The sequence below is a fragment of the Cariama cristata genome, unplaced genomic scaffold (assembly GCF_000690535.1).
Source record: "Cariama cristata isolate BGI_N322 unplaced genomic scaffold, ASM69053v1 scaffold484, whole genome shotgun sequence".
NCBI lineage: Eukaryota > Metazoa > Chordata > Aves > Cariamiformes > Cariamidae > Cariama > Cariama cristata.
Genome location: NW_009610990.1, coordinates 1,906 through 21,192, shown reverse-complemented (window position 1 = coordinate 21,192; position 19,287 = coordinate 1,906). Strand labels below are relative to the sequence as shown.

Below are 19,287 nucleotides of genomic sequence, written 5' to 3'. Positions count from 1 at the left end.
GACATCTGGGCACGAATTTAGAAAGTACTAAATGCTTTTGGTCCATAATCACAAATACTCATTTTTTTCCTACAAACAGGACTAGAAACATTGGTGGGTTGTCTTACAATTGCATTAGTGGCTAATACAGTGAAAGCTGCTTCTTTGGCTAATTCATTAAGGATTTTTAGGTGTGGGGGTTTTTTTAATACCTCTTTTATTTTTTTTCTGTACTTCTGGCTGTGTAATTAAGTAGTTGAGTGTTTAGTGTACTCCCAACCCCTCCACCCCCCTCCATTCCCACCCTCTGGGGAATCTTGCTCTGGATCTGTGTTGGTTACCTAGAGAAATTCGGAGATGCTTAATATTTTTAATATTTTGTTGGTTTAAGCAGGAGTGGATGGGATGTGAGCAATGGATATGGGACTAATATAGGCTACAGAAAAAAATGTAAAATTCTTAACCATGAGGGTACAGAATAAGAATTTGTAGTGTAACGGACACTTACAAGCTGAAATTCATCGAGAAAAAAGATGTCATTGCAGATTAAGAGGGAGAGGTTTTAGATGGCTTTCAGTAATGTCAATCTGAATTTTAATTGGAAAAATTAGTCAAATGCAGACAAACATATTAATGGATTTACTGTTAATGCTGCTAATACTTAACACTAAAGTGTATTCAGAAGAATTGTAGTCTTTTGTAATGTAGTAATACATCGGTGTTAAGAGATTTCTTCATCCTTAACTTCTCTTGCTCTGTTACTTTAAAGGTTTTACAAATGCTTTTACTGTTCTTAGGAAGCTGAATTAAAAGGACATACCAGCAAACTTTTCAGCCCGTTTATGGTATTGAGTCAGATAGGAGAAATAGTTGGTCTTTTAAGATTGTGGTGTGATATTAGAGAATGCTGACAGCTACATTGCACTCCTATTTCTTGTTCAAAAGGTGATGCTGAACTAATAAGAATTCAAAGATGATAGGAAAAAAACCAGTATTTTAAACAGTCTCTGTCTTTATTGCCAGAAAAAAAGACTGAAATAATAATGGTTGAGTAATATCTAGTTAATATCAACTAATTTTAGCTATTCCCTTTCCAAAGAACTGTTGCAGCCTTTTGTTGTTCTTCTTCTTTTATAAGCAGAAGGAAAAAAACTGGTGTACAGTAAGTGCATGCTAATTGCGCAAATGTTAGTACACATTTCCAAAGTATATATTAAGCCTCAAAGGCTGTGTGTTGTATTAAACAAGTGTAATGCAAACCGAAGATAATGAAAATATACTGGAGAAGGACTTGTTTTATCTCTGTTAGTGCTAGTTTTAAATATGAAAGAAAAGTTTCTGTTGTAACTCGGCATTTTTAAAGATATACTTAAATACAGGACCAGATCCTGTGCATCTCTCAGATCTTGGGTACTTAATTTGATATTCTCTAAAAACTTTGTTTTCTGAATTTTTTTTTTGTTTTTAACTAAATGTTTATAATGAAACACTACTCTAGACAACTGCAAACCTTTATGTGCAGACAAAAATAGAATGAATTTTGTGGGTTTTGTGTTGTGCTTAAATTTGTGTAAGCTCGTACAGGCACATACCAGATTTCTTGACAGGATCAGTAACCTGTAAATGAGGGTTAAAAAGATGTCTGTATCTGTGTATTTTTCACCAGGCTTTGTTCACATTGGTTTTTGTCTCTACGTTGTTTTTTGTTTTCATTGCCTTTATTATTTTGTCTTCTCCCAATACTAGTGAAGGTTTTTTGTCTTAATATACATTTGCATACAAGAAAAGTCTATTAATCTGTATTATAATATTTCTAGAGGTGTATAAGTGTACTGGTGTAAAAGCTGTATAAAACAGAACTCTGTCTTTGTGGTGTGGGATTTTTTCTTTTTTTTTAATTAAAAAAAAATAAAAATGTGTTCATCTTCCAGAGCAATGACAATGAAGAACGCCTGCAGGTTGTAAAACTTCTAGCAAAAATGTTTGGGGCGAAGGATTCGGAGTTGGCATCTCAAAACAAACCACTTTGGCAGTGCTACCTGGGGAGGTATATGCTGGTTTAGTTCTCTTCCTAAGAGGGGAAAAAAAAGTTCAAAGAAGTATAATTCAACTTTTTTTTTTTTTGAAGTGTTACAGCTCAGTGTGAGTTCCCTCCTGCTGCTTTATCTGAAATCTGACAGATAATGCTAAAGAGATTATTTTATGTACATCTTCTGCATCTGTGATTCTGCCAAGGGAACAATTACAAATCATCCCTTGTTAGTTCATGTTTTGCATCTGTCTTTATTACCACTGTCAAGAAAAAGGAATAGTTTATTTTAAGTGAAACAATTCAATGATGGATTAATTCTAAAACATAAAAATGACATTTGCAATATCAGATGATCTTAGAACTGGTTTTGAGGCTTTTATGCACAGTATTTGTATACTGGTTTCAATTTTTTTTAATGGTAGGAATGTCTTAAAAGAGCTGTGAGTATTTATAATGCTGCAAAACACACTTAGTCTTTTGGTTTTGAAATATTCTGCCAGAAAATATACCTGGAGCTTGTAGTCAGGAGAAACCTAAGTAGGACTACTATGATGAAAATGTTTTTGATTTCAGTAAATGAGGATAAATTATATAAATTATTACAAATGCAGTAGTTCATATTTTAGCACTCAATCGTATCAAAACCAGAGTCCTCAAAGAAATGCTACTTTTTAAAAGTACAGGAAACTTAATTGAGGGAAGGCCTTTTGCTTGACAGTATATAACTATTTAAAGCATTGCATGTCATCAAAAAATACCAGATCTAATTGGACCCAAAGGAAGATGCTTCATTGTGTTATAATGTGAAACAATGTGAATACGTGCAATCTGTTGTTCATAATTGCTGTTTTCAACTAGTTATGAATCATGTACATGTATTTACTTTTTTCCAAGGTTTTTAACTAAGTTATAATAGCCATGTTATTAAAGGAACCATTCTTAAAATCTCTTGATTTTGAAAATATACCTGGTTTTTACTAGAACAGTTATTCCTTAACACTTCTTTATTTGATAAATAAGGATTTCAACAGCAATAATGCTCTAAAATTTGATTTTTAATTTGTTTAAATTTTGAGGATATCCTCGCTGTTTGAGGACAGCTTGAAAATCCATTTAATTTTTCAAAAGAGTTCTTGATAACTCTCATTACATCAATAGTTTTATTATAAAATTACCTATATCAAAATTAACCATGAGAAAATACTAGTTTTGAAGCATCAAACCTAATTCAGTCTTTCGAAAGGAAATCTTGCAGAAATTGAAGTGATCCATCTCAGAAGAAATTTGTACTAGGCTAGAGTACCCATTTGTTTGCTGTCTATCATACAGTTTAAAGAGGGGACAAATACCGCAGTCTAACAAAACCTTTAGTTGCTGATACATGATTAATTATGTGGAGCATTACAGAAAAGATAGTTAAAATGTGTCAGACATCTTTCTGATAAATAGTTGTTATTTGCCTGGGAGTTCTTCATGTGTACCAGGAGAGGATACCTCTCTTCATGTTCAGAACATGAATTAATAAATGAGTACAGGAATTTTTTCTTAAGCTAAAGACAGTCTACTCAATACTGTGAAATCAGAGATGTTTTATGCATGTGACTGTGCATGGGAAGCATAAAAATATTTTCAGATGTATTTGAGATTGTGTAGAAATAAACTGATTGCTTTGGTAGAAGTGATATTTTTGTTGTTGTTGTAATGCATTGTCTTGTTTCTAAATAGGTTTAATGATATCCATGTACCTATTCGTCTTGAATGTGTGAAATTTGCAAGTCACTGCCTTATGAACCATCCCGACCTAGCAAAAGACTTAACAGGTACCAGATTTGTTACAACATTAAAATAGAATTTTAAGTCTCCTGGAAAAGTCAGGAAGGTTCGTTGTAATCCTGAGTAACGTTGTCATATGTTGTGGAGGACGTAATTGAGGCTGGATTTCTAAGGCATAGAGTCTGCCTTCAGTGCTGCTTCTCAGGCTGAGGAGATTGCAAATAAAGAATGCCTTAACCAAAGCGTTCACTCTCCGTCTCTTACAGTAGCGGCATTCCCAACTGCTGTTGAAGTGAAGTACCATGGGATCAGGCATGGCTACCCTAATGGTCATGGCATTTATTAATTAGGGTGCGGAGTGGAGACTTCAGTTCCACAAAGCTGAAATGTGTAAATATTATGCAGCCATGTCTAAAACATGAAGACAGTCCTGGAGACTGGGACCGCAGCCGTTGGTTCCTGCTCCTTCAGGTCAAACATAGCTTGTAATTCAAGACCTCTGTAGGAAGAAGGCAACTGGCACAGGCAGAAGAGCTTAGTATTTGTTGCTCCTGATGCCTTAATGAAAAAAATGTAAAGAGAATTGGTTGGTTTGAGGTTTTTTCTCCCCTCAAAGTGCATATGGAGACCGTATCTCCCCCTGATCAGTAAACTCCTTGTAATTTTTTGGAGGTAGTATCTTTGTCCATTTGCTCTAGGGAGGGAATTTAAAGGGCTGTTAAGCGCATGGGGTTGCTGTCTTGCTCGCTGAGAGTTTGTCAAGTTAGACACAAATACAGGCAGGCTAGAGTCATCTTGTAGTTATTGGCATTGTTAGGCCAGCTTTTAAAAAAAAAAAAAGTGTCTGGACCTTTCCTTAATGAAATGGTAAAAGAAGTATTTCCTCTTTGATTGTCAGAATTGTATTGAATTGTATTTTCAAGGATTTTTTTTTTTTTTTTCTTTTTTACATTGCAGAAAGACTTTGTGCCCCCTCTAATGGTATCCTCTGGGAAATGTAATTTTGCTTGCCCCTCCTCTTTCTCCCCACAGTGCTTATTGAAGTCAAATTGTTGAAAATTTTCTCTGACTCACTGGTGTTTGAGACCAGAATTGTTTTGTACAATGGCATTGTTCTTCGTTTGTTTTAGGTGGTTATGTGTTCATGTGGAACAAAACTGTTTTTTTTTTTTTAAAAAAAAGGTCTTATTTGGATTTCAAATTTCATAACCTCCATAAATGCAAAGCTTTATTTCTTGGTGTGCCCTTTTGACATTTATGCTGATTACCGAAAATGTTGATGGCCAATATTTCAGACAGGACTTGAAAATTTTCACCGGTCATTGAACAGTAATAAGAGAACAGTAACTTCTGGTTATTTCATTCAGAGTAAACGGTGAATTTTCAATGTTTCTTAATGTTCTCAGTGTTTCACTGATGTATGTTGTGTACAGTGATCTTGATAACTTTCGTGTGCATTTTCCTACCCGTTTGTGCTTTTAAATTGACCTAGAATACATACTTCTAAGAAGATAAATGAACTTTGCTATTTTATTTGTCAGCTTTCTAAAATGACTACAGGTAGCTAACATGTTTAACACTTACAAGCAGAAGTCTTAAAGTGTTGATAGTACAAGGCAATGGGCCAAATTAATCTAGAAAAATTGTTTTAAGATGAATAGACTAGGATGTGTCTAAATAAGCATCATGGCTTGGTCAAAGAGCATGCTTTTGAAGTATGTCTCTTGATTTGTCCTTGCTTACAATGCTTACGTGGCTCACACTGTGGAGTATTCTTGGAGCATGTGAACTAGATTCCTTGTGGATAATACAGAAGTTGTGATCAGGAGTGCAACTAATGTGCTCCTGCAGACTCCATCCCCTTTGACTGCTGGAAAAGAGTAGCCTCTAGCCTGAAGTAAGACTTTAAAATGTATGTAGTGTGGTTATCAAGTTCTCAGTACTGTCTGTTCTACTGTACAAATCCAATTCTGTTTGGCTATAAGAGTTGCTAACATAGACGCAGCCAAACTATTATAAGAAATAATAAAAATAAAAATATAACCCCATAACTCTTATTTCCATAATACCAGAAATATAAATATTTGGTACTCTAAGCAAATATAAAGTTTTACTGACATTCCAGTTAATCTTAGAGGATACTATTGGTTTCTTACTGTTGATGCTCAAAACAGTAGAAGATCATGGGTTTTGCTTCTGTCAGTTGAATATTGTCTAGAGAAAGAAATGTAGCTGAAGTTGTACACTTACAATGAAATACTTACTCTTTTTTTTCCAGAATATCTTAAAGTAAGGTCACATGATCCTGAAGAGGCCATAAGGCATGATGTTATAGTATCCATAGTTACTGCTGCTAAAAAAGATCTTTTGCTTGTCAATGATCACCTGCTTAATTTTGTCAGAGAACGAACACTGGACAAGCGGGTAAGGCATAATTGGTCCTGCTAATGGCTGTGTGTTGTATTTCTAGAATGTAATTCAGCTTTTTAAAAAGCAGCGCTTCTAAAAAATGCTGAACTAATTTTAAAATGACAAATGAAAGCCAATATAATGCAAAAAATTTTGAAGCAGTCTATTTAATGAGGTATCTTTTGCCCCTGACTGGAATGCCACGTTTTTCATTGTGCTGTATTTTCATTTAAGCTGGTACGATAAAAAAAAAAAGGCTGAGGTACAACAATGTTGTTCCAGTTGTCTGGTTTTCGTAAAATTTTTAGGTACAAGGAGACCTTTGTAAAATATTCTAAAATTGTTCTTAACAAATTTTGCAGGCAGGTTTCAAAATGTGTTGTAGTTTACCAATAAAAAAGGATGTTCCACCATCAGAAGTATCTAGTTTACCTGCTTTAAGTAGATCATTGGAAGACTGCAAATCAGTGTCGTAGCTCTCAAATTTTAATAGTTTGCTGGCAATTTTAAAATTAATGTTGTCACCCAGTGTTTTTTGTTTTGTTTTTTCCATTTGGTGATATGCTTTCCCCTGCCGCACCTGTAATACAATCACAAATATCCAGTATGGACTGAGAAGGGGTATTGGCTTAAATTTGTAACAATTCTAAATTCAAGAGGCATACTTGCATAGTAGTTACTGATGATGAAGAGTTTAGCGTAATAGATATGTTGCAATATATGTCCTGATGAGAAAGCGTTGCACTAAGAACTCAATTTAACTTTTTTGTAAATTAAATTATTTTGGTGTAGAATAGGAAATACCTACCAGGAAATTCTGCAGTCTTTTCAGTTTTGAGTTTTGAACTACTAAACTGGGTATTATTTCTTTTTCTCAAGTGGAGAGTGAGGAAGGAAGCTATGATGGGACTTGCACAGATATACAAGAAATATTCATTACAATCAGAAGCAGGAAAAGAAGCTGCAAAACAGATATCATGGATCAAAGATAAACTTCTGCATATATATTATCAAAACAGTATTGATGACCGGTAAGTTAGTCGTGAAAGCTAAGTGATTCTGTAACTTATGTGGATTTGTTTTTCCATTGTGCTTTAGTGCTGACAAGAAGGAGGTGACTTGATAATCCTGTATGTTTTGATCCAGTGCATAATCTTATACAGCTGCAGCCAAATGTTGTCCTTTGTTGTTTTCTTGTACTTCCTTTTTTTAAGGCCAAAAGTGATTCTAAAGGGTGGGATAGGTTGGAATATTTCAAAATTTTTAGCTATACTTCACCACTGCTTCAGTAAGGAGATTTTTGTTTATATTTCAGTAGCTTGCTAACTTTCATGTTAAAATTCAGTCAGTAAAATTGCTTTAACAATCTTGCTTTAGATTTGCATGTTGTTCCTATATGCTTTAAAGATAAGTTCGCTAAGTGTAGTGACAACGGTTAAGGCATCTCACTCTGCAGGTTAGTTCTTCTGTACTATAATAACCATGAATTAGAGCCTTGTCCTGGATTTGTGATGAAAACAGTGCCTCTGTCGTACCAGCTATAGCCTTGTGTATGTCGTCGTTCGTATTGAAAAATAGATGATTGCACATGAGGAGCTACTTTGGGAACTAGTCTGCCTTGACTAATCAAGGCCATCTTGGTGGCTTTGCAAAATGAGCCTTTGACCTTCACAGCATGTTCGGATACAAATGGTATTGCGAACACATACAAGTCTTTTCAAAAACTCACAGCCTCAGAAAGTCTCTTAAAAATAAGCAATTATTTAATGGTACCATGGAAGTGGACAGAACTCTCTGGATCTTGAGATCCAGTCTTACCCACTCATATTTTGCTTAAACTTTAGGATCTTTTTAAACTAGCTGGGTTTGGGTTTTGACTACCTGCTCCAATTGTGCATAAGGGTTTTCTTCTCTTTTCTAGCCTATACATACATGATTGGGTTTTTTACCTATTTACTCCATTCTGTTAACGTTGATGTCAATTCACAAAAGTCTTGGGCCGCCTTGGTATTTAAGATTGCAACATGGGCTTAGTTTTTCTTTTATATTTCTTTTTTTTTTCCCTCCCTTCTCAGTCTTTGCTAGGTAACTGGCAGACCCAAACCTTTCTCTCTCTTTCTGTTTCCAAATAAGGAGCTTCCATGTTATAGCAGAAGCTTTTAATAATTCCCTTGTGAATGTACCTGCATTTTTATTGCGGAAGCAGAAGAAATGGGATAAACTCAGCCCTTGGGGAAGGGGCCAGGGAGGGGTGGAGGGATGTCAGCTCCTTCTGACTAGTTCTCCTTCTGGGCTTCATGATAATGTTCATGATAATCAACATGATATTTCTTTTTTTTATTTTAGGCCCATTAATTTGGATCAATTAGTGTATTTACCCCAACACTGACCCATAATGAAATTCACTGGTAACATCTCCTTGGGCTGATAATTCAGAGACGTCCTTCTCTAAAATTCTGTGGTTCTTATTTAGATTAATGTATCTGATTTTGATAATGTCATCACTTAAATGTCCTGCTGCTAACATTAACATTACATCTTCTGTAATGATATATTTTTGTTTAGTTTATGCTGAGTTATATTGGAAGTTAAGTAACTTGACCTTTAGGTTTTTTGAATAACCCCGTCTTTATGTGCAACGTCTGATCTCTAGATAGGTCTGAGAATTTTTGAATTAATGTGTTGGCAATTCAAGACCACTTTCTTCCTTTACAGTTTAAATTTCTTAATCCTGTCTTTCAGATTACTTGTTGAACGCATCTTTGCTCAGTACATGGTCCCTCACAACTTGGAAACAAATGAACGAATGAAATGTTTGTATTACCTTTATGCAACATTGGATTCAAATGCTGTGAAGTATGTGCTATTTTTGACTACTTGCAAAATTATTTTTAACACAAATGTTATTGTAAATTAGTTCTAAATTGTTATGAGTAGCCTAAGACAATGGATGAAAGTAGCTTATGAACTATCAGAAAACAGAACGTAGCAATAGTATGTATTTTTCAAGTGGGATTTTGTGGAAAAAAAACCAAAATGAAACAGAACAAACTAATAGAGTGTTTTCTAACAAGGTGTGCTACTCTTAACCATAGAGAGAGAAAAAAAGTAATGTTAAAGATCTGGAAAGAAGCCTGAGTGCGTGTCAATCTTTTATGTCTGACACAAGGTAGCATAGATAGTAGCGTTGTCAGACAAGATCTAGGGCTAGTCAACCGTTCAATTAATATACTTCTGTTGTAGCAGCCAGGATGACTTAAGAGTGGGAAGGGATTACTTGTTTGTCTTTCCTACTTCAATATGCATTTTACTTAACATAATGTTATATGCCTTCTCCAGCTTAAAATGGGTACATGCACATGAATTTGACTAATAACAGTTTTGCTACTGTACTGTTCACAGTTTGATTTAGTTAGTTTTACTTTGCTTTTCATTTATTAGTAGTCAGTCACTTGAAAATCGGTTATGCTGGTTTTGTTTTATTTTTTTTTTGCATGAGGGAGGATAGAGAAAGCTTTGTATATGAAAGAATGGCTTAAAAAAACCCCAAAGCCTTCAAATACTACAGAAACTGATGTTTGAATCCTGTTTCTTATATTACCTACCTAAAGATATTACAACTGTACCAAACTATAATAAAGAATAGTATATTAAAAATGAAAAGTTACTGTTCTAGGAATTTTTAGTATAGGCTAAACAAAAATGCAGAATGGATTCTTTTCAGTATTTGTTATTTCAGGGAACAAATAACTTCTGAATTCTACAGTTTCCAGACGCATTTTACATCTACGGTTTTCACACTGATTTTAAAGACATAGTATGTTCAGTTAGATAGGTAACAGTTATATAGAACTGACTTTTTACCTGTGTATTCTGGAAGGTTTTTTTAAATGAAGCTGTGACTTTTTTTTATTTATGTGGTTTATTTTTCCTGGGAAGTGTGCTAATTTTCAGTTTTGTCGAATCTCTCTAATGCGTCTCTTACAAGTCTAATCATACCCACTTTTCACAATTTATTCATCTAGTAGCTGCTTTCTGTGTGCAAGAAAAACATTGTTTTGATGATAAAAATCTTAAACATCTGCTTTAGCTTGCTGCTTGGAATGTTTTCAGAAGAGTGATTTCAGGCTTGTACAAATGAGTTCTTTATGGGCCAGGCGTTACTTCCCACTTCTTTTAAAGGCAGTGTAGTTAGGCATCTGAAATGAAACTTGTTTCAAAATCTCACTTTGATCCAGTCTAATATGACCAACTAAATTTTCCATATCATGCCATTAGGAAGCATTTAGCCTTTGCTCACACAGCAATGAAAGATCAGGTGATAAGCACATTTCTGAGTCTGAAGTTGAAAAGAATTTAAAGGCTCTTATTGGACAATTGTGTTATCTATTGAATAGACAATTTTGACAACTTAATCTTTTTAATTTTTTCAGAGCATTGAATGAAATGTGGAAATGCCAAAATCTGCTACGACATCAAGTAAAGGATTTAGTTGACCTAATAAAACAACCCAAAGTGAGTTCAATTTATCTTTATCCCACAGTGAATATGCAGTTTTATTTAATATACTATTTTAAAATTCCATTTGTTTTAATATCTCAAGCTTATTTTTAATGACAGATAGAAAATACTGTGAAAGTTAACTGATATTCCATTAGACTACACTTGCAGTATGAAATATGTATACGTTTTGTTAGTAAAATTGAAGAGGAGGGGGTGTTGTAGAAATTTTTTAAAGATTTTGCCAGTCATTTGATACTAAAATATTTGCTCCCAGTGTTTGAATTACGTCTTGCCGGGATTGTTCTGGCTCTTGAAAGAGGGGAAAAAATGGCATATTTTTTGACTGCCAAATCGAGTAATTAAGAAAAAGTACCTATAAACTCTAACTTCTTATGTATAATTAGTAACATTCAAGAAATTGGAATATTTTTATCCCAACAGATTACTTGTTTCTCTTCCCTCTTGGAAACTTACCTCTTGGAAACTTACCAGACTACAAGTGAATTCTTTGTTTACAGATTTGCTCAGAAGGAAAAAAACAAATATTTATTGAGCATTTAGGATATTCTCATAAAGTAAAATTTAGATTTGTTTTAGTTATATGTATATGCATACTCATGTTTGGGGGGGCGGGGGGCGCGGAAATCATAAGATGAAATTCTGGGCGTAATTTGGAATGTGGTTAGAACTTGACTTTAATGCCAAAAATTTAATCTGGTGCTTTTTTAACAGAAATAATGTATAGTAGAAAGTGTTGCCATGCACACATTCATATGTGTGTCTGTGTGTTCTTTATTTTCTTTGTGTATATACTCATAAACCACAGTAAATTTAATGACAGAGTTATTTGTTTGCTGGAATTACCTGAACGAGGAAGAGTGGGTAACTGTGTGGTTGGATTATCTAATGTATCTGCTTAGAAATGCTACTGTCTTGCAGACAGAGAAAGACTTATCAAATCAAAATGCATCCCTTATTGTTTCAGTCCTGATTGCAGTGAAACTCATAATTTTGACTTAGTGCACTTAAAACATGCTGTAATGTTGTATTAAATTCTAAGTGCACCCATTGCTAGTACAGCAATACTTCATTGCATTCCAGTGACTGTATTGAAATATTTTTCATGTACTGTTTTATATTCTTTGGTGTAGTTTAAATACACTTACGCATTTAAAACCTGAGTCAGTTTCTTGATATTTTCTGCATTTCGGTTGAAAGTGAAATGTCAACTTTTCCTTTTGTTTTTGGGGAGATGTAATGACAGTTCTTTCTCAATTGTAAAATATCAAATATGATATGGAATTAAACATGTAGGTTTTGATAAATGCCAGCATGAGCATTGTATTCAAAACAGTGTATGCTGTTGACATGTTTGCATTTGTCCATGTGGCTTTCATCCTGTCTTTTGCTATTAAATGCTAATTGTCTACACTTGAATATTCTTTTGAGTAATAGGACTGCACAGAAGAATTTAGGGGGCTTGTGATAGTCTGAGATGCTGTCGTGGGCAACAAAACTGTTTTGAGTCAGGGAATTTTACTTAGTTTATTGTCAATTGACATAAACTTTCAATTATTTATCCTGGTATTGAGAAATAAAAGCAAACAAATGCTTAAAGAAACAGCCTTCGGCTCCCCTTTGGATGGCTCTCTTCCCTGCTTCGCAGTCTCCAGGCCCTCACAGCACGCTACACTCAGTCCCTTTGATGCGGTGATGGCAGCACAGGAGATGGGGGTCAGGGCATGACGTTGCCTTTCCTTTTGCTGCTCCTCTTGTTTTACCCACTGCTCCAGCATGGATTCCTCCACCGACCACAGTCCCTTTAGAGTCATACTTTCTCCAGTGTCTCCTCGCTTAAATATGTTTTCTCAGAGGCACCGTAGGCTCCTCTGACTGATTGAAGTTTTGGTGGGTTTGTTTGTCGGTTGCGGGGTTGGCTGGAAGTGGCTTTGACGGGCACAGGGCAGTCCCTGACCACCTCCTGCACAGGTCACCCCTGCAGCCCTTTGCTACCCCAAACCCTGCCCGTTATGTCCAATGCAGATGCTTAGCTATTTTTACTAAAACTTTTATTTCTGTGATGCTCCTTGTATGGTTTGTTTGGGATTTTTTTTTCCACCCGAATTGATAATTAATTCATATAATTAAATCATTGTGGCATAATCATTAACTAAAGGGGCTTACAGTCCAGGACAGTAATAATCTTGAGAGAAATATCCGTTAGCCATTCAGAGCTGTAGAAACTTGGTTTTCTTTCAGGAAACAAAAGTGAAATGAACTAGTAACCTTTTTAGAATATGACTTGTTGTTATCATGTGTGCTTTTTCACTTCAGTCCAATTTCTCCACTTAACGATTATAGCTTAATTGTTGATTTGTTCTCCTGTAGATGACGTCTCTGTGGCAAGTGTAGGCATTGTGAGAGCTCTCGGAGACGAAGAAGGATAGGACAAGAAGCAGTGTACAGAAGTTACCACAAAGAAACCTTGATTAGGTAGTAAGGAAAAAAAAAAATTGCAGTAAAGGCTGATCAGATATGGGAACAGATAGCCTAGAGAGGTTGTGAAATCTTCATCCTTGTAAATATTTAAAATGCAACTAGATGAGGCCTGGAGCAAAACCTGATCTAAGTTGGCCCTGCTTTGAATAGGTGGTTCAACCAGTTGACCTACAGTTGTCGCTTCCAACCTACATTATTCTGTGATTATAAATCTTTGAACTTTCCAGTCCACTGTGTTCCTCATCTTAGAAAATCTTTTTGCCATTTAGTGAAACTCTTCAGTCATTCTCCTTTTTTCCTCATCAGGCTCTCCCCTGTGTAAGCACTGTTGAGAAGACTGAAAATGTGTTAAGAAACTTTCTATTTCTGTTTATCATAATTTCTCCTAATCTGAGACAGAACGGACATCAAACTTGCCTTTAAGATGAGTTACTTTTCTGAAGAGCAAAAGCATAAATCACAGCTCCTCTTGTTTTTTCCTACAGCAATGGTATACAGTTAGATAAAATACATAAACTTGCCTGTTCACATGCAGAAGAGTGCGTGAATGCTGGTTTGTCTGTCCTGGAGTATAAGCTTCATTTGCTGCAGATGCTTCTGTATCATGAATGCAAGACAATGTAGATAGTGCCACAGTAGATCATCTAAAAAGAAATATTTCTTCATCTTCTTCAATCTGTCATGATTTAGTGGAGTTATACTACTAGAAGTTGAAAGAGTACTTCTGACTTAGGTTATTTCATGTTTGGCTGAATGATTAGTAGTTTACTCAACTTAAGATCTGTTTTAATGGGAGCTTTAGCCAGTATTTGAAGACTTAGCTAGTGTTAGAAGACCAGACCAGTCAGAACCAAAGACACACCACAGTACAGTTTTGGTATTTTTCTTCTGAGTCACAAGAGGTGCAAATATGGAGATTCTGTATCTGTTGACACCATTATTTGAATCCTGTAAACCAGGTTTGATTTCTGGTTTTCTTCATTTCTTGTCTGAATGTACATGTCCAGCTGTGATAGCCAAAAGTCCCTAAAATGACAACATTCTTCTGACACTAAAAAGTGACGGAAAGTTCTGCAGAAATACTTAATGGCTAGAATTATGTGCCAAGTGTCCATGTCACAAGATAGAGAGGACATTCACTAACACCATTGCTTGTCTTATCTCATGCTCTATTTTTGTTATACTTGGATCCTTCTGACGTTGCCACTATTCTCAAACATTGCCAGATTTTCCACAAATGTGCTCATTCATTTCCTTTTTGTAATGACCAAAAGCCTGTGCAAATATGTTAAAACTCAAAATCCTATTTTCTTTCATAGTACCTAGTCAACTGCAGAACAGAAATTTACCCTGAAAAGTTGAGGGCTACTGCTCCTGGAAATAGACAGTTCCATGTGTTAGCTAAGGTCATTGTAATAAATTGTAATTTTGTTATCTCCAAAGCTGATATGGCTTGTTGGAACCCTATTTGAGATCTATATGCAGATGTCATTAATAAGATGCAAAAAATTAGATGTGCCCGAATAAGACTTTGACCTCTGACTTCAAGTTTTTATAAGAAAATGTTAGTGTCTCGCAACCATACCTCTTAGCAGTTCTTTCCTGATACGAACCTGATGAAAAGGCGCGCTGTAGGTCTTCATTTGGCTTGTGTTAGGTACTTTGGTAGGAAGAGTTCTTCTTCTAAGGTGAGCCTCCTTTCTGAGTTGATTTGACATGTTCTTGGTTTGGATTTTTAGGCTTGTCTACTACCGCTTCTGTCTGATATAATGGGAGTTCTATAAAAGACAATGCTAGCGATGGTGGTGGCTAAACACTGTTCTCTTTAAATTTAAATACTTTCCAGTGAAAGATCATAAAGTGTGGTTGTGTTCCTGTTTAAGTCTTAGGAGAATATAATTTGATAGTTGTAGCCCATAATTTACATGCATTTATGAAGTTTTGTATACTTCATAGATTATGTCACTGAAGTTGATCTGTTAGAAGCCAACTGGCAAAAGAGCAGCTTCCTTTGTGGTTTGGAAGCTGATGGGTCTATATGCTTTTGACAACATTGCTGTAAGCTTGGATTTTCTTTCAGTTTCCAATTTTCATTTTGCTTATGAAGATTTCAGAGTTTCACTCTTGTTTAACAGCACTTATTACACAGCAGTGAAAGATTTCAATTTTTTTTTTCTTTTTTCCAAAAAGTGTTCCAAGGTGGATAAAATGATGGTTAGGGTGTTATCTTCACTATACAGCTACTGATTCCCTTTGTCATTTTTACTGCTAATTCCTTAATATTTCAAACGTCAGTGTAATTCCATAAAACTTCTTCATTTTTACTGCTAATTCCTTAATATTTCGAACGTCAGTGTAATTTCATAAAACTTCCTAGTCTGTAGAATACTGTGGATTACAGCTAAAATTGGGGAAAAAGTGTCTTGGTAACTCGTTTGTCTACTTTCAGTAGTAGGTGATATGTTATAGAAACATCACTTATTTGTTGGAAATATAGTCTCATAAAGAAAATGTATTTGCTGTGTAGTTTTACCTGGCTGTGAAATTTGTTGTATTCCCTTTTTACCTTCTCCATTCACTGAGTGGCAGAACTAACTCTTAAGGTGGACTTTGCATGTGGAATTTGAAGTCCTGTCCCAGAAGAATTACTGACAAAAGGAAAACGAGAGGAAAAAGTCTGTTTTGTGTAACTTACTTTGCTTGTAAGGTGCTGTTGGATGACTGTATATCAGCAACAGTTCCACTGAAAGCTTCACAGATACCCTGAAATGCAGTTATGTTTTTATTTTTTTGTTACTGTCATCGTCCCTGATTGTTACTTTCACAATTACACTGCTATTGTCTGCCTTCTCTGTTCAGCTGAACGGGGGTAGCAATTGTCTTACTATTGACTTGCTCCGTTCTTTACAATAAGGTGAGAACTATTACTGAGACTACTTAGAATCAGTACCTGAACAAGAAGATAAAGTGAATTTAATGCTTGCTGTTCATTTTAGATTTAAAAACAAAGTGGCTTTAGTTAGAAAACAGTTGCAGAAGTAACCCATTTGTGCTGTTCTTAAGTTATATAGTAGATTAAAAAGTAATAAAAATATTTTACGTAAGTATATGTGAGACAGAGTGATACTGTAGGCATGATCTACCTTTTACTTCCTATAATTGTCTAGCATTAATTTTGCAGTGGTGATTTTGATTTCTAACACACTGATGTGTTAGCAAAATGGGTGCTCACTTGTTGATAATGCATTATGGAGTTTTGCTTGCACCGTGTTCCAAGTGGAAATATATAATGTAGAATTTTTACTTAATCCATTTTTTCTTTTGTGACTTGCAGACAGATGCCAGCAGTAAAGCTATATTCTCAAAAGTAATGGTTATAACAAGTAAGTCAGTTGAAGTATTTACACTGTCTAAAAATTACAGTTGAACTATATTGGTTTCTTGCTTTAAAAATCATTTGAGATAAGCTTATAAAAAGAAGTTTTGTAGCAGATAAAACTTAAAACAAACCACGATAAACATGATATAACAATAGGCTTTAAAGAATTAAGGCAACTGTAAGCAGAATTACTTCCTTACTGTAAAGAGTCTCCAGTCATGAAGCTTATCTCGTGACATTTTGGCTGCATATGTTGTGGACTAATTCAAAATGTAGATGATTTAGGGTGTCAGTGTCTGCTTTAGCATTTATTACAGAATATATATTAATTGTTGTTAACTAACCTACTAAACTATCTACTAACTTACCTGTCTTTGAGGTGTTGGTATTGTAAGTGCTGTTGGGAGAATGCAAAAGCATTTGGGTTTCAGTAGCAGGGAAGGCACTTTGGAAACTGAAGAACTTCTGTGTAACCTGAACTCTTGGCAAAGAAAAAACCACCAACCCCAAAGCGACACATCTTGTTCCCCGCAAACCACCATGCCAATAGCATTAAAACCAGTATGAAGAAGAAAAACTTGCTTTACAGTTCTGAAATTTTGGTTTTAAATCAACCTTTTTTTAAAAAATGCCAGCTGTTCTGGCAAAAAAAGATACTGCTTAAGGCTATGCACATTTTTGAAAAAATGTGGAGGGAAAACGGAATCTTGGTACTTGTTTGGCCACGTTCCAAATCCTTTTTGCCTTTTGTTTATGATATTAAAGTTGATACAGTTTGTAATTTTTTTCTGATTCTTTTAGTTCTGGGTTGTATGTAAAAATAATTAAAAAAAGAAAATTGATACAGCAAAACAAATACTTAGTAGAACTTTTTTTGAATTAATTATCCTGTAGTCCTATACCATTTTCTGTGCCAACATTGCTTAACACTTGCTGTAGCAAAAACATGAAACATCTTAAATAGTATACTAATGCTTTGCCAATAAATTGTCTTGCTATAATATAATCTAAGTATGAAATTAATATATAATTCAAGAAATGCATCTTAAAAGCGCTTTTTTTTTAAATGTTGAAAGCTGTTGTAAAGCTTACATTTAGTGAAGGGGTAATTTAGCAAAAATACCCTCTTGATGTTTTTCACACTTGTCATAGGTGATCTATATATAGAGTATATTTTCGTGTGCAGTGTAGGCTTTGCATTCTGAGGTCAACCTCAGCTGTTAATATTATTAACAACTAGATTTGCTGAAAAAAGAGTGTGAAGGGTGGGGAAAGCAAATACCAAGGGGAGATCTGTGGTACACCATTTTTTAGAAATTGGTGTACTCATAGATATATCTGCATATGTTCAGGTGTGTTGTGGTTTGGGTTGGTTTGGTTTTGGGTTTGGTGGTTTTTTTTTCCCCACCCTTGGTTAACTCAAATACACATAGAAACTTTTTTGGTGTGACATTTCAAACTTGTGTAATTTACAATACTGATACTTATTAAAATAAATAGTGATTTCTTTTGTTTATTTAAAGGAAACCTTCCTGATCCAGGGAAAGCTCAAGATTTTATGAAAAAGTTCACACAAGTTCTAGAAGATGATGAAAAAATAAGAAGTCAGTTAGAAACGCTTGTTAGCCCAACATGTTCCTGCAAACAGGCTGAAGGATGTGTGGTAAGAATTGCTCTGAAAACATGTGAATAATTTTGGAGTGGAATTGATTATAAATTTAACTGAAACTTATATTGCAGAGGGAAATAACAAAGAAGTTGGGCAATCCAAAACAACCAACAAATCCTTTCCTGGAAATGATAAAGTTTCTTCTTGAGAGGATTGCTCCTGTGCACATTGATACTGAATCCATCAGGTATTTGTGTGTGTGTGTGTGTCTGCTGTTGGCTGTAGATGACCAGGTTTGAAATTGAGGTTTCTTATTTTGCCTTTAAGCAGAAGCAGTAATGGATTGGGCGGGTGCAGTTTAAGGCCTGGAGACCTGCAGTATTTTCCTCTGTTTCCCCTTGCTTAGAGTTTTTTCTGTCCTTGTTCAGGATGTAAGCACAGAAACAATTGCAGTGTCATTCAGCACAGCTGGGACAACCTGTCAGTAAAATGGATCTGTTCCTGATGGACAAAATTTGGTTTGTGACTGACTGACTTTAAAAGAAATTTCTGTCCATGGCTATTCACTGAAGCTTTCCACCCAGAATATTAGCTCATAGTGACATAAACAGTAATTTAACTGAGGAAGTAAAGATGATGGCGATGATGCATCAAGACTTTAAGGAAGAGTAAACCAATGAAGCTAAGGGAGGGGCAAAAAGTAATTGCTGAAATGATTATTTAACAACTGTATTTGAGATATGTGGTACCTTATTAGAGACAACTAGTTCCAAATACTGGTTAATTCTTATCTGTTTAATTACAACTATAGTAATTGACTTTTAAGTTCTTGAGCTTTCCAGTTTCTGCCTGTCATATATGCAATGGAATGGAGCCATTGAGATTTCACTTAAAAATCTGTTACTCATCTTTTGATTAAGTACAATGTGTAGCTGGATTTTTACTTGAAATTTGAAAATACGTTTTCACATTCACAGAAGCAATATGAGATGTATATTTTAAGTTATATTTACAGGTGGCACTAAGCTGTAATATTTATTTCAAAAACCTACCTACTGATTGCCACACAGTATGCAAGCAAAAAAAAAGCACGTATTTTCAATT

At 35.0% G+C, this 19,287-nt stretch overlaps 1 protein-coding gene across 1 annotated transcript in view; it reads left to right on the top strand.

Annotated features, from left to right (window-relative positions):
- The window catches only part of LOC104160009 (sister chromatid cohesion protein PDS5 homolog B), a gene marked incomplete at its 3' end in the record, with an annotated part of 45,647 nt that extends 27,217 nt beyond the window's left edge, over nucleotides 1–18,430 (top strand). Inside the window, exons 9-17 of the mRNA XM_009698059.1 lie at nucleotides 1,911–2,026; nucleotides 3,737–3,831; nucleotides 6,063–6,208; nucleotides 7,073–7,224; nucleotides 8,936–9,049; nucleotides 10,627–10,708; nucleotides 16,530–16,578; nucleotides 18,098–18,237; nucleotides 18,315–18,430. Coding sequence (XP_009696361.1) covers nucleotides 1,911–2,026; nucleotides 3,737–3,831; nucleotides 6,063–6,208; nucleotides 7,073–7,224; nucleotides 8,936–9,049; nucleotides 10,627–10,708; nucleotides 16,530–16,578; nucleotides 18,098–18,237; nucleotides 18,315–18,430 — 1,010 coding nt within the window. The remainder of the gene's footprint in view (nucleotides 1–1,910; nucleotides 2,027–3,736; nucleotides 3,832–6,062; nucleotides 6,209–7,072; nucleotides 7,225–8,935; nucleotides 9,050–10,626; nucleotides 10,709–16,529; nucleotides 16,579–18,097; nucleotides 18,238–18,314) is intronic.
- Nucleotides 18,431–19,287: the final 857 nt, after the last annotated feature.